General features: G+C 53.8%; 1 protein-coding gene across 5 annotated transcripts in view; it reads left to right on the forward strand.

Moving 5' to 3' along the window:
• RAB11FIP5 (RAB11 family interacting protein 5) overlaps positions 1-14,537 on the forward strand; it is a 41,906-nt gene that overhangs the window by 18,830 nt on the left and 8,539 nt on the right. For all 5 annotated transcript variants that reach the window (XM_085018908.1, XM_085018909.1, XM_013996029.3 and 2 more), the window contains exons 2-3: positions 8,269-8,705; positions 8,834-9,533. In XM_085018908.1, the coding sequence (XP_084875034.1) occupies positions 8,269-8,705; positions 8,834-9,533 (1,137 nt within the window). The remainder of the gene's footprint in view (positions 1-8,268; positions 8,706-8,833; positions 9,534-14,537) is intronic.

Genomic DNA, 14,537 nt, shown 5'->3' on the forward strand with positions numbered 1-14,537 from the left:
GCTGTGATGTAGGCCGGCAGCTGCAGCTCTTAATTCGCCCCCTAGCCTGGAAACTTCCATATGCCATGGGTGCGGCCCTAAAAAGACAAAAAATAAAATAAAGACATCTATATTAATTAAGCCAATAAACTTAAACTAACTTTAATACCAAATATTAATTTTAAAAAATTTTTTGTTTTTTAAGGCCAACCTGTGGCATATGGATGTTGCCAGGCTAGGGGCCGAATCGGAGCTGTAGCCACCAACCTTCACCACAGCTCATGGCAATGCTGGATCCTTTACCCACTGAGCTAGGCCCGGGATCAAACCTGCAACCTCATTGTTCCAGGCAGCTTGTTTCTGCTGTGCCACAATGGAAACTCCCCCAAATGTTAATTTAATACTGCATATTTTCCAGATACGTGAACCTAAAATTCATTTGGGTTAATTTCTTTTTCTGAGAATTATATAAGTGCTTAATTTCCTCCAAGTCAATTAAATAGAGCTCGTTTACAGATTAATTTTGGTAAGATCTTCCAAAGATGAAGACATATTTATAATGAACACATATACATACATCCAGAGATCTCATAGCTTCATTTTATTTTATTTTAAGTTTATCTATCTATTTTTCTTTTTTGGCCTCAGTCTCAGGAATTGGAGAGGGTCTAGATAAGATACAAGTTTCTGAGAGCCCTGGGGGAGCATTTACATCTCAAGGCACAGAGAGAGAAAAGCGAGTTCTCCTAGAAGGACTTGTTCCCTTAGGGTCAGAATTCTGAAAAGGTTATTTATGAGGCTGGCAGAACTAGTTTTATGTTGTCAAATGAGCCTCATCTTGGACGTTTTTCTCCAGAGTCTGGCCATGCAAGGTTACCCAAAAAATGTGTCATTTTGGCTTTAGTATGGAACTATAACTAAAAGTGGTCCAGTTTTGTAGGATGCATTCTATAGGGCTCTTTCTAGGAACCAAACTTTTTTTATTTTTTGGTCTTTGTAGGGCTGCACCTGTGGCATACAGAAGTGCCCAGTCTAGGGGTCGAACCTGTCAGCGTACACCACAGCTTACTGCAATGTTGGATCCTTAACCCACTGAGTGAGGCCAGGGATTGAACCTGCATCCTCATGGATCCTAGTCAGGTTTGTTACCACTGAGCCACAGCAGGAATTCCTAGGAACTGAACTTTTTGTTGCTTATGCATGCTAATTATAATAGTGCATCTCCTTTAACACACACACACACACACACACACACACACACACACACACACACACACACACACACACACACACACACATGATAAAAGCCAAACGAATTTCAAAAGTCAACCAGTTCCAAAAGCTCACTTTGATACAATAGCATAAAATCCTATTCATAGGAATTTCATCTCATTTTCTTTCCCTTTTACAAAACAGTTTGGTTGGTAGATGGGTAGATGATTCTGGTAGGTAGATAATTTAGAGAGCCAGTAGGGGCCATTGTTCTCCAGAATTTAAGAAGTACTGAGGGGAGTTCCTGTTGTGGCACAGTGGGATCAGAACCCGACTCATATCCATGAGGATGCAGGTGCAATACCTAGCCTTGCTCAGCAGGTTAAGAATCTGGTGTTGCTGCAAGCTGAGGCTCAGATGTGGCGTTACTGTGGCTGTGGCATAGGCCAGCAGCTGCAGCTCCAATTCCACCCCTAGCCTGGAAACTTCCATATGCTGAAGGTGTGGCCCTAAAAAGGAAAAAAAAAAAGAAGGAGAAGAAGAAGAAGAAATACTGAGGACTAGCAATGTTACACTAAAAACCATTTTTCCTTTTCAGAGCTGCACGACTATTTTCCCAGTTCTTCAGAATACACTCTAGAGATTTTGGATGGAACAGAGCCCTGATTATCCATTCTAATTATTAATGACTTATGATGTTAAATATCAAGCAAATAGCCAAATCACTGCAATGTCTCTCAGGGTCACCGTTCCCTAATTTAAGGCGGTAAAATTTCCAGTCACCAGTGCAGACAGCGACATATGACTGAACCCTTGTCAAAAAAAGGAGACAAAGCCAAAACAGCTCAAGTCTCAGCCCAAAAGGAAAAGTCTTAACCAATGCAATGCAGTAGGGAAGAATACCCCGGTGTCATTCCATGTGAGCTGTGCCATTTACCAGAGATGTCTCAACCAGCTAAAGCCTCTTTCTTTCATCCCAGAAAGCAAAAGCACTATGGGCTAATGATGCCCAGTTGGTGGCAAGCACTGACCCTGAGACAAAAGTACTCAAGTAGCTGCTGGACTAGATCTCCAGGAGCTGCTACGGGCTGGGGGGCCAGTGTGCCATGGGCCAGATGTCCACGGGGATGGTAGACTCTTTGTGGTTACCAAAATTGTTACCAAACCAAACTCAGGTCCCCTTGCCTGATGTGCTTCAAAGCTAATCTGCTGACACTGCTTGTTATGAAGGAAAGTACAGTGTTTCTTTTTCTTTTTTTTTTTTTGTCTTTTTGCCTTTTCTAGGGCTGCTCCCGCGGCATATGGAGGTTCCCAGGCTAGGGGTTTAATCGGAGCTGTAGCCACCAGCCTACGCCAGAGCCACAGCAACCCAGGATCCGAGCCGCGTCTGCGACCTACACCACAGCTCACGGCAACGCGGGATCCTTAACCAACTGAGCAAGGCCAGGGATGGAACCCGCAACCTCATGGTTCCTAGTCAGATTCATTAACCACTGTACCACCACAGGAACTCCGAAAGTACAGTGTTTCTTTGCAGAGTGCCAAGCAAGGAGAATGGGCAGCTCATGCTCAAAAGACCTGAACTCCCGGATGGCTTTCAGGCAAGGCAGTTTTTAAAGACAGTCTTAGGGGAGAGGGACATAGGATGCCTGATCAGCTCATGGACCTTCTTCTGGTTGGTTGGTGGTGAGCTAACAGGGTGAGGTTTTGGGAATTTCAATCACCAACCTTCTGGTTCCAACCAGTCTGGGGTCTGCATGCTGTGGTTATTGTGTAGTCACCATCCTATACCAGGTGGCAATGGTCCTTAGTTTCTGCAGAGTGACTTGAAGATAGGCATCAGACTGTTAATCTACATCCCTTCAGGAAGAACTCCTGAAGTCCTGTGATTCTGCTGTTCTAATCATTAACTGCTTGAGTCTGCTCTTTGGAACTCAGGGAAGGTCTAGGAGACTAAAGCCTTTTTTTTTTTTTTCCCCATACAAATAAGAAGCAGGGGACATGGAGGGGCTTTTGTGCCTGGGAAGTCCCTGCAGGATCCTCCTTGGTTTAGTTTCCTCTTTTCTGTGATACTTCTCAATCCTGAGAATGGGTGGGACAAGGAAGGGAATAAAGTTTTGGAGAGAGAGAGAGATTAATTATAAACTTGGCAGGAGAACTCAGTTTTAGGGGGACTCAATTGCAGTAAGAATTGGAGACAAGTCAGGTGCGTGTGAGCCTGTGGCTCTCGCGGCTCCCAGTCTGACAAGAGCCACCCCGACGTGTGTGTGTGTGTGTGTGTGTGTGTGTGTGTGTGTGTTTGACAGCTGCCCTAGGACTGCTTTCCCAGAGTGTTGGGCTCCTCTGGTTTTGCTGTGTGACAGCTGTTAGCCCAGTTTACTGAGAAATGTGTGGAGAGCTGAGTATATGGTGGGCCTGGGAATAGGACTAACTAGGGTCATAATCTTGGTGACAGGTGAAGCAACTACCCCTTCCCCCCTTATCCTGCCTTTGTCCTCTGCCCCTGCAGAGGGGGAGACTGAGGGCTGAGTCCTAAGTCCACACTGGGCTTGCTGAACTTCGTCAGGTGGCCAAAGCTTGGGGTAAGTATTACAGCTGAGCAAGAGCCCTGTCAGAGCTTTTCTGTGGTTCTACCCTATTCTGTCCCAGGAAGTCTGGATGCTATAGGCTCCTAGGGGAGGCTGGGCTGCTCTCAGACATGGTTTCAGTGGCTGGAGACAGGATGAACCCTAAGGTCCCCTTAGTGACCTTTGAAGGGGGTCTGGTCTTCATACCCCACTTCCATGTCTCTTCTGGCCTCTGTGCTGTACTCTAGACCTTTTCTAACTTTTGTCCTCTCAGGGTGTCTGGAGGCCCAGTGTTTGCATTCAGTTTGATGGGAAATGCTGCCCTTGAAAGTTAAGGACATAGGCTAGGAGTTAGGCATCTTCATGTTCAAGTTCTGAACGTATCAGTTACTAGCTGTGTGACCTTGGGCAAGTCACGAACCTCTGTGACTTAACTTTCCTCATCCACAGATTGGGGGTAGTGGATCTCGTCTCCTGGACTGTGTAGATAATAAAAGAGCCTGGCACTCAGCGAACACACAGGAAGTCTAGCCCTGCTGATTCTTTAGCCCCAGTCCCGCCACTCAGGTATGGTCCACAGGCCAGCACCCCTGGCATCTCCTGGAAGCTGGGTAGAAATGGAGGCCTCAGGCCCATCTGCACCCGTTGCATGAGACTGCATTTTAACCAGACTCAGCAATCCTTTTGTACTTGGCGCCGACGTGTGTCACTCCTGGAGAGCAGCGGTGCATACCTCTTGGCGCGAGGCCATAAGGTCAGTCCTCTCTTAGGTGCAAGGCATTTTCTCTTACTGCTCCTTTCCATATGGTGTCCATGATGGTCTTGGCTACAGGCATACCTGAGACAAGTCCCAGATAATGATCATCCTCGTCAAAACCCTTATTTCTTGAGCACGTGCTGCCTGGGCCTTGGAGAGTTCAGGTTCAGGGGCTCAGACAGTGCAAGAATTGAGGTGGGCGCTGTGCAGGTGGAGCAGTTAACAGGCTGCTCTTTCACATGCTGTAGGGGCTGAGGACCCAGGCTTCGCGAACTGGGCGTGTGTCAGGGAAGCGTGTTGGGCCAGAATCTCTGTCCTTACCCCCCTTCCTGGTGAGAGCCATTTCAGAAGTGGCTTTGTAGGCCAAGGGCCTTGTTCGTTTCAGCACTCTTTACAGAAAGTCCTTAACGATGCCTGCCCCTCCCCCATGGATGTGTTCCTCTGGTAAATAGTCCCTCCTAGGGGCGGGATGAGCGTGTCTAGGGTCAGTCCTCTCAGAAGAAACTAGTTCTGTGGCCTTTGGAAGGAAAGTCTTAGCAGGGCAGGGGAGAAACGCAGATTTCTTCTGGGCACCACTTGAGTGTCCTCGATGAGGCACCGGGTGGAGGGAAAGTTGGTCTCTGATCCCTGAAGTGATGCAGGGCAGGCAGGGGACCCTCCCACTGTGCTTCTGGCACTGGGTCAGGTGAAATATAGATTTCAAGGCCTGGCCCTTTAATTCAGTGGGTGCTAGGTGGTGTCTTGGTGTATATATAAAAGAAATCCCACACAGATATGTGCAGGTTCAGAACTCTGAAGATGAGACGTCTGTCTTTCAAACCACCATCGAGATGTGTCTTGGGACCATGGTCAGATCCTGGTTGGTTCTGGCCAGATCTCAGCCATGGATGGAGTGACGGGCCATTGTCTGGGAGCTGTTGGTTGTGCCCTTGCCATCCAAGCCTGGGTGGGTCGTACTCCTGGGAGAAGGCCTTCTCTGGTTGAGTCCTAGGGGTGCTCAGGTACCGGAGGGTCCAATCAGTCCTGCTCTGCCCGATAAGGAGGCAGACAGTGGCAGTGACTGGGGGTCCAGAGGCAGATCCCAGCCATTCTAGCCTCACTCTGCAGTGGATGGGGAATCTCAGAAAACGGTGAAGGAAGTCTTTTTTTTTTTTCCCTCCTGGCCTCCCTGAAAAGAGGTCCAGAGAAGTCTCCAAATTCTCGGGGAAGAGCAGGACAAGCAGAGATGACCTTAGAGGGGAGGGAGTCGGGAAGGGTGGAGAACCTCCTCGGAGCCTCAGCCTGGGCTAGCACGGCATCCTCCTTCATCAGGGGGTTGGCGGTTGGAGGGAGAGGCAAGGAGCACATTCTGTCTCAAGCAACGGAGGGGATAGGATAGGATAAGAATGGGAATTTACTTTTGTCTCTTTTTTCTATTATGAGAGTAATCCATGCTCCTTATACAAAATTCAAGCAGGACAAAAATAGACAATGTAGAGAATGACAGTTCCCTGCACTCTCACCCCTCAGAGACAGTCACTGTTAACGCTGTGGGTGAAGTGTGACCAGATGGGGCTGCGGGCCCCTGACCTTCACGCTCAGTGAAGGATGTCTGCCCCTTCCAGTGACTCGGGCCTTGGTAGGTTTAGGACTAGAGTTCATATACTTCTCTTTTGCCTGCCCTCCCCCCCAAGGATCTTTTTGAGCTCAATGAAGCCTACTCCAGACTTGGACAAAGTGACTTGGCCTTGAAAGCGTTTAAGGGTCAGGCCCCTGGGTTGGGCAGTGGTTTGAGAGGCAGGGGTGTGAGGAGGTTGGTGCTAGTTGGTTTGTTTTTATATCAGTGTCTCCTTGTGCCCCAGACACCTCCTCTGCTCTTAGCATCCTTCTCTGCTCCCTTCTCTCCCGGTCCCTCCTCCCCCATCTCTCCTTCCTTCCTGCCCCAGCTTATTATGAGAGCACAGAGACGCAGACACACCCTGTGAACACAGCCCTCCGCCCTCCTTGCTTGTGCCACCATCTGACCCAGCCTTCCCAGGGGAGGGTCTCTCAGGTTTGGGAGGGAAAACCTGCCGCCCAGGCTCACTTCACTCAGGCCATCCAGCAGTCACCAGGGGGAGACCAGGTGCATAGCCCGAGGTGGGCACACAAGGGCTTAGTCTTGATGGACTCTTCCAGAGGGATGGGACTGAAGTGGCCCTGGGAAGACTTTTCTCCTTCCTTCCTTCCCTCTGGTCCCTCCCTCCTTACAGCATTTATTTAAACCTACCACCACGTCCTTGCAGTGACTTAATTCTGGACATTTGGATGTATAGGGACTTTTTATTAAAAAAAATCTCCCACTCCACCCCTTTGCGTTCGTGAGAAGCTCAGGGAGCTGGTGCTGTGGGCTCAGCAAATCTTAAGTGGGAGATGCCTGAGCCAAGTGGAGTGTGGTACAGTGTGTAGTGTGTAGTGTGTGTGTGTGTGGTGTGATACGGAGTGAGGCATGTGTGTGTCTGGTGTGTGTGTGCGCTGAGGGACTTCAAGGTCTGCGATGACCACTTTGACCCTCTCCACCAGGCTTTATTCCATGTTCTTGCTTGATTGACTGGATCTAGAAGACTATGCCAAAAAGCTTTTCTGTCATCATTTTGAAGGCAGGACTCCATGTGGTGCCTGGTCTTGCTAATGAGCACCTGATACTATTCTCATTCCTGAGTCTGTGAACCTGTCGCCCTCTTTGGGAGCCCTCTTTCAAGCCTCTTGGGGCTTGAAACCTCACAGTGATACCTCTTGGCTGGGTCTTTCTTTGTTCGTTGGGCTGCATGCTTGTGGGCCTTTCTATGCTGGTGCTCATGTCCTTCAGCTGAGGAAAACTTTCTTGTATTATTTCTTTCATTGTTTCTTGCTCATTATGTTTTCTGTATGCTCACTGTGTCTTCTTTCTTTAATTAATAAAATTATTTTAGAGCTCTAGTTTCCTCTGTTATTAACATTAGTCTGCACATTTGTTGTAATTGATGAGCTGATATCGATGCGTGGTTATTAATGAGTGCTTTCTTCCTGGTTGCTTGGTCTTGGATGCGTTACTTTACCACTGAGCTTCTACCTCCTGACTCCCGATCTGTAAAACCCAGGCAGTGTCTTGGGCCCGCCAGACTTGTGAGGTGGAAGTGGAAGTGAGATGAGAACCCCTGCAGGCCCCCATAGACCTGGTAGATGCGCACATATGAGTGCGTGCTCTTTCCCTTGCCTGCGTCTCTTGCATAAGGCCCCTTTATGGGCTCTTGTCTGCTCTTCCTCCTTGTAAAGGTGTCCTGGGGCGGGGGGTTTGGGTGAGTAGCTGAGCAGGTGAGGGGTGTGCGCACAGGCACTGGTGTTCCTGGCCCTGGGCCTGGTGAGCTGTTCTTTCCAGGGCTCACTGGTGGCTCAGAGCAGAGCTCAGGCTGGGACCAGCCAGAGGAGATGGTGGATCAGGGGAAATGTGGGTAGGTGTGTCTATACCTGGGGCCTGGAGTTGTCAGGATTCCTCAGAGTTTCAGGTGCAGGGGGACAGGGCAAGGGAGGCTGGCTGTCCTTCCTGGTGGTGCCCAGGATCTTCCCCTACTCAGGATGTGGTTTCCTCCACGACGGAAAAGTTGGCACAGTTTCTTAGCTATTCTTGCGGCCCGGGAGGCAGTGCCTGTGGGTTAGAGCTGGAGCCTGTGGGCAGAGGCTGTGGTGGCCCCCAAAGCAGGGAGGGGCTCTGCGAGGTGCCTGTGACCAGAGCCCTGCCACCCCCGCTTCTCACAGGTGGTACAAGCTGCACTCGAAGGCAGGGAGGAAGGAGAAAGAGCGCGGAGAGATCCAGGTCACCATCCAGTTCACACGCAACAACCTGAGTGCCAGCATGTTCGACCTGTCCGCGAAGGACAAGCCACGGTCCCCGTTCAGCAAGATCAAGGACAAGATGAGGGGCAAGAAGAAGTATGATCTGGAATCCGCCTCCGCCATCCTCCCCAGCAGCGCCCTGGAGGACCCCGAGCTGGGCAGCCTGGGCAAGATGGGCAAAGCCAAGGGCTTCTTCCTCCGCAACAAGCTGCGCAAGTCCTCCCTGACCCAGTCCAACACCTCGCTGGGCTCCGACAGCACCCTGTCCTCGGCCAGCGGGAGCCTGGCCTACCAGGGCCCCGGTGCCGAGCTCCTCACCCGCTCACCCAGCCGCAGCAGCTGGCTGTCCTCCGAAGGGGGTGAGTGAGGGGGCCTGCCACCCTGGGGAGGTGGTGGAGGAGGGCGGTCTGTCCCCTCAGTGCCTGGAGGGCCGGCGCAGGAAGCAGGGCTCCAGTTCAGAGCTGATTCCCCTGTGCTTCCTTTGCAGGCAGGGACTCTGCACAGTCCCCTAAGTTGCTCACCCACAAAAGGACCTACAGCGACGAGGCCAGCCAGATACGAGCCGCTCCACCCCGGGCCCTTCTTGACCTTCAGGGCCACCTCGACGGGGCCTCTCGCTCCTCTCTGTGTGTCAACGGGAGCCACATTTACAACGAGGAGCCCCAGGGCCCCCCGCGGCACCGCAGCTCCATCTCGGGCCCATTTCCCCCATCCAGCTCCCTGCACAGTGTCTCTTCCCGGCCCTCGGAGGAGGGGCCCCGGTCCGCAGATGACTCCTGGGGCAGAGGCAGCCGCCGCACCAGCATCTCAGAGGCAGTACCCGGACAGGAGGAGCTGAGCTCGCAGGCCAAAGTGTTGGCCGTGGGAGCCAGCCGCTCTGGAGAGGAGGAGGGGGCCCGGCCCTCAGAGGGAAGGCCGGTGCAGGTCGCCACTCCCATGGTGGCCTCCTCTGAGGCTGTGGCAGAGAAGGAGGGAGCCCGGAAGGAGGATCGGAAGCCCCGGATGGGCCTTTTCCACCATCACCACCAGGGGCTGAGTCGGAGCGAGATGGGGCGCCGAGGCTCCCTGGGGGAGAAAGGGGGTCCTTCTCTGGGGGCTTCCCCCCACCACTCATCCAGTGGGGAGGAAAAAACCAAAAGTAGCTGGTTTGGCTTGAGAGAAGCCAAGGAACCAACTCAGAAACCCAGGTACGTCCTTAGCAAGACTGGCTTTGATCCTTGGGGAGGATGCTGCGGTGTTTGCACTGACCCCTGGGGCAGGGAGGCTGGGGTAGGTGGGGCCCTTGGGCAGGCTGCTGGGTCTCTGGCTTTGCATGGCTGGGGATTGGGGGTGGTGGTGGGGGAACCCTGTCTCCCTGAGCCAAGGCTTGTTTTCTGCACCTGGACATAGGTGAGTTGCAGAGGCACAGCCTCTGACGGTCCTGTGGGCCTCACTTGCTGAGTTGGCACACCACCCCTGTGTGGGCAGGGGATAGGAGAAAAGCAGGAGAGGCCATTTGTATGAATTCTTTGCTTCCCAGCCTCTGCCTCTTAGCCACTGGCGTCATGAAGCTTTGGCAGGTAGATAGGGAGGGATAGGGGACTGCACCTCGGCCTCCTCTCACCCTCTCTGAAGCTGGATGACTCCCACCAGCTGTCCCAGCTGGCTCTGCGCTCTCCCCCTCTCTGAGACATTGGCGTCCAGTAATTGATGTGCTCACCCCTCCCCCATACACGCACCCCTGCTTGCTACCCTGGCCTGGCCAGCGGCTGCAGGCAGCTCCCCTGAAATCTGCGAGCCACCCTGTGTCCTTGGAGCTTCTTGGGGCTCTGGCCCACTCTGGTGTCCCTTGGTCTTAGGCTATGGCAAGTGCTGATGGCTGTCTGCTCTGTTGTGACTACACCGAGTCCCACCAGGAGAGGGGTGCAGGAGTCTTTCAGCCTAAGCTCTGGGCAAAGCCCCCAACCCCCACCCCGGCCCTTTGGCCTTTTCAGTGGAGGCTGCTGCATTGTCTAGCAAGGCCCAGGGAGGGGCTCTGGGCCAGAAGCAGGTGGTCCCTCCTCCCAAGGGCCTGGGACAGGAGGCCCATGACAACCCCAGCCAGTGTGGCAAGGATGGCTGGCTGTGTTCTCTCAGCCAGCCCGCCCCCTCCACTCGGTGAATATATGAGCTGGAGGTGGGGTGGAAAGACTGGACACAGTGATAAAGGGCCACAGATGGGACAGAGTGAGGAGCCCTGAGCCTCTTCCCCAGCAGAGGGGAGAAGATTCCTGAAGCTCTGGTTCTCCTTTCCCTGTGAAATTCTGAGTTGGCTCAGAGAAGCTGGGAGAGATGGGCAGGGCCTTTCTAGGTTGGGCCCTGGCCGGCCAGCAGCCCTCTATACAGTCACATGGAGGGTGTCCGGTGGGTCAGTCTCTGGGTGGTCCCTCCCCTACCTGGGAGCCGCTTCTGTCCCTACTGCTGAGCTCCTACTCCTGGAGCCCAGGGGAGCTGCTGGCCACCTGTAGCCTAGGGGAAGAGGGGGACGAAGGGGATGGGCCTTTCTCAGATGCCTGGGCTGAGCCTCAGGACCCCGTGACAACTCAGAGCTGTCAGTGGTGGGGTGGAGGGAGGTGGCAGCAGACCTGGGAGGAGCTGGGGGGCTGGGCCCGGAAGGGGCACAGACCACAGGCAGTGCTATGGTCCGAGGGCTATCTCTGGGCCTTTTTCAGGGTCGCACGGATGGGGGGCACGTCTCTCTGTGAAGCTCTTTCTAGGCAAGTGCCAGGCTTTGGGCTTAGAGCTCTGCAGGCCATGACTGAGTGATGTTGGGATTGACGTTGCTCCTGCTTCGAGCCTGTGTTTTCCTTCTGTTTCCCCATGTCTCCGGATGGTCTTTCAGAGTCTAGAGTTTCCCTAATGGACTACGAAAGCTGATGTTGTGTCTTTCTCACACTTGAATTCTGAGCTCATCCTCAGCAGGTTGGAGGGCAGGTGGCTCCTGCCCTCCCCAGGGCCCATTCGCAGACCGTGGCAGCGGGGCCCCTGTGACCTTGCATCCAGACGAGGTGGGAGGGACTCTTCTTTGGGTAAAGTGGCCTGGCCTGCAAAGGAGTGGGACCTGGAAGTTGAGCCCGGTCAGCATTGGCTTGTCTCTGTGTGCCTTGGAGGGGAAGGCTGGCCTGGAACAAACAGCCCTTGCTGCTCGCCCGCAGGGCTTGCTTAGGGTTTCTGAGGAGGAAGCCAGAAGCTGGACGTCTAGAACTGGACTAACTGTAGCTGCGGGCCCCCTTTTGGGCCGAGGGAAACCTGTGTGGAGGCCCAGAGGGCTGGGTGTCTCTGCCCTGGGGCTGCCACTGCAGGTGCTGGGTGTGCCTCACTAGGCAGGGTGGCGGCGCCCTCTAGCGCTCCCACATGGTACTGAGGCCCGTGGTGCAGCCGGAAGCAGTGTGTGCTGTGCTCTGTCTGGAAAGAAGCCGCTGCCTTTGAAGAAGGCAGCAGCTGGAAGAGTCTTCTCTTCCATAGAGACGCTCCTCCTGTTCCTCCTGACCTGGCCCTCGCCTGCCAGGTCCCAAGACTGTCACTCTAGCCCCCACCAGCATGTGCTGGGCAGTGGCTGAGGTCTGGGCCACGGGCCTCATCCCTGCTGTGAGCCATTCCCCCTGAGCTGCAGCACAGGCTACTTAAGGTGTGTTTAGGACTGCCAAGATCGGACGTGTTCAACCCACTGTGCCAAAGTGGGTTGTCTTGTGCGTATCCCTTTCTGACCCCATTAGGGTATGTGTAGACTTCCTGAGATCACCTCAAGCTCCCTGTCCTCTCTCACCTGTGAACTTTGTGCACAGTAGGAGACCAAGTGTTGGAGACAAACATTTTTTTTTTTCAATTGGGAGTAAGAGGCAGGTTTTTTGAGGGGGGCCCCAGCCCCTTACCAGGTGGTGGATAGCAAGGTCCCCATGAGCCTGGAGGGCGCACTGGCTGCTGAGAGAGCATAGGGTCTCAGTGGCCTTCTCAGTGGTGTGATGTGTAACGTGTGTGGCCAGTAACTTAAAGTTAGTGTGGACCATAAGTGTGGCCATAAGTCCTGTTTGTGCCTGTTTTCCTGGCCTAGTTAATAGTGCCCCTTTAATATATTCAAAATATTCTGGTCTGGAAGTTAAATTATATAGTGTCCCTGCTTAGAGCTTACGTGGCCCAACTGTCTCACCTCCTTGTGCCCAGATGAAGGGGGAGGATGTGTCTAGTCATGTTTCCTGGATGTCAGGGCCAGGAGATGGAGTCTTAGGAGGGCCAGCCGAAGGCATGCTGGCTGGGCTGGGTGTGTGTCAAAGGTTGGCTCTGGCCTTTTCGGGGACTGCGTGGTGGAGAGCCTTTGCAGACCCATGAGCCACCTCTGAGACCAGTGCATGGAAATGACAAGGACACAGCTCAGCTCAGCCTAAGGAAGAGCTGTCCACCAGTGAAACCTGGCCTCTAGCTATGGAAGTGGCCTGGTGGTATAGTAAGTTACCCATTGACAGCCGTGTTTAAGAATTTGAGGGGGGCTGTCGGAGTGAACAGATGACTGCTGCGTTAAGTGGCAGGTTCGTCCAGTTGCTCTAAGGTTCCTAGAGGCCCTGAAGTTTTATTCTCTCAGGTGGAAGGGGCAGAGACATTTGGGCGGTGGGTTCTGTCCTCAGAGCATACCCTGCAAAGATCACGGCACTTGAGGACATCCTTCTGATCTGTGCCAGGTGGAATGGTAGGGAGGGGACTTTGAAAAGTGAGGACCTTCAGAATGTGCCCCTGGTGTGAGGCAAGGCCAAGGGAGGCATGGGGGGTGGGGGTGGGGTGGTGTTCCTGGGTAGGAGGGATGAACAAGACGCTCTAAGAGGTTGTGCTGGCTCTGGGGAGCCTGCCAGGCCTGGCACCCGGAGCACCTTCCTCCAGGGAGAGTCCTTTGCTGGTTCCATACCAACGGGTTTGTGTGCACCTCTGGGGAGCCCGTGGCTCCCAGCTTTCCCTGCTGCTCCCCCGCCCTGCGGTTCTGACCGTCAGCCAGATCGCTGCAAGGCTGTGAGGGTGAGTGGGGCCAGGCCAGGGCTTGGGCTGGAGAGCTAAGCTTGGTGCTGTTGGATGTTGATGGAGCTGCTTCCCTCAGACCCCTCTGAGCCACTGGGGAGAGGGGGCTCGGAGACCCCATCCCTGTCCTTGGGGACAGAGACCTGCTGGCGGGGTTTGGGCTGTGTCTGGAATGGGTGCTCCTGTAGTGGGGAGGGGCTGAGGGCAGGACCTTACCCAATGTGATGGCGGGACGTCGCACTCCTCAGTCCCCAAGGAAGCTGTGTCTGCATGAAGGGAGAAGGGATGTATAGGGGTGTTGGGACTCTGGGCCCAGGATCTAACCCTGTTAGTGGCTTCACATGGAAGCAGAGCCGTGCTGGGAAGCTCGGTGGGTGAGAGAAGACAGGACTTTTTACCTCCCCCTTCTCCATCTTTTGACATGGGCATGAGACTGAGAACCCACCCTTGGACGGGGAGAAAACAAAGAGCCAGGAGAGTCTGGAAGCTGCAGAGAAGCCCAGGGGGTTGGGACCTGGCTGTGTCCTGCCTGTGGTGCTGGTTGAACTGGACTTCTTCCCATTGCCCCTGGTGTTTAGGACACACTGGCTCTGCCTCTGTCTGCTTCTCTGTGGGGCCTGCTCTGCCTGGGCCCTGAATTCACAGAAGAGTCCTGGCTCCAGGCTCCTGGGCCCCTTTCCATAGGTGCCCCTTCTACCCCAGCGCTCAGTCCTCGTGGGCTGACTGGTGAATCGTGGCTTCTGCAACCTCAGGGTCGCCCCCAGCACTTCCGGGTGGGAAGAAGCCGCTAGAGTGGAGAAGATGGGTGTGTAGGAGTTCCCCCGGATGTTTCTACCTGGGCTGGCAGGGGTCGAGGAATGGGTCTGGAGGCTTAGAGTAGGGGCTGGAAGATGGGCTCAAATAGCAGGTGAGGCCACTGAGGTCTGAGTCTGACAGGTGGGCTCAGCTGCAGGGCAGTCACAAACTGTTGTCAGACTGATGAAAATGGGGGTATCACGCCCCCCACCTCCTTGCCCTACACTCTTTCTGGCCTCTCTCTGTGTCCTAGGAGTATCCTGGGGAAGCCAGGAGCTCTAGTTTTAGAGTCTGTCCCCTCCCATTCCCCTGAAGCCAGCCTCATGCTGTAGATAAGGTACAAGTGCAGGATGGGCTCCCCCAAGAGGACCCCGGAG

Source organism: Sus scrofa, chromosome 3 (genome assembly GCF_054392235.1).
Source record: "Sus scrofa isolate SSC_HxYL_T2T_F1_AM1 chromosome 3, Sscrofa_HxYL_maternal_Yorkshire_Landrace_v2.0, whole genome shotgun sequence".
NCBI lineage: Eukaryota > Metazoa > Chordata > Mammalia > Artiodactyla > Suidae > Sus > Sus scrofa.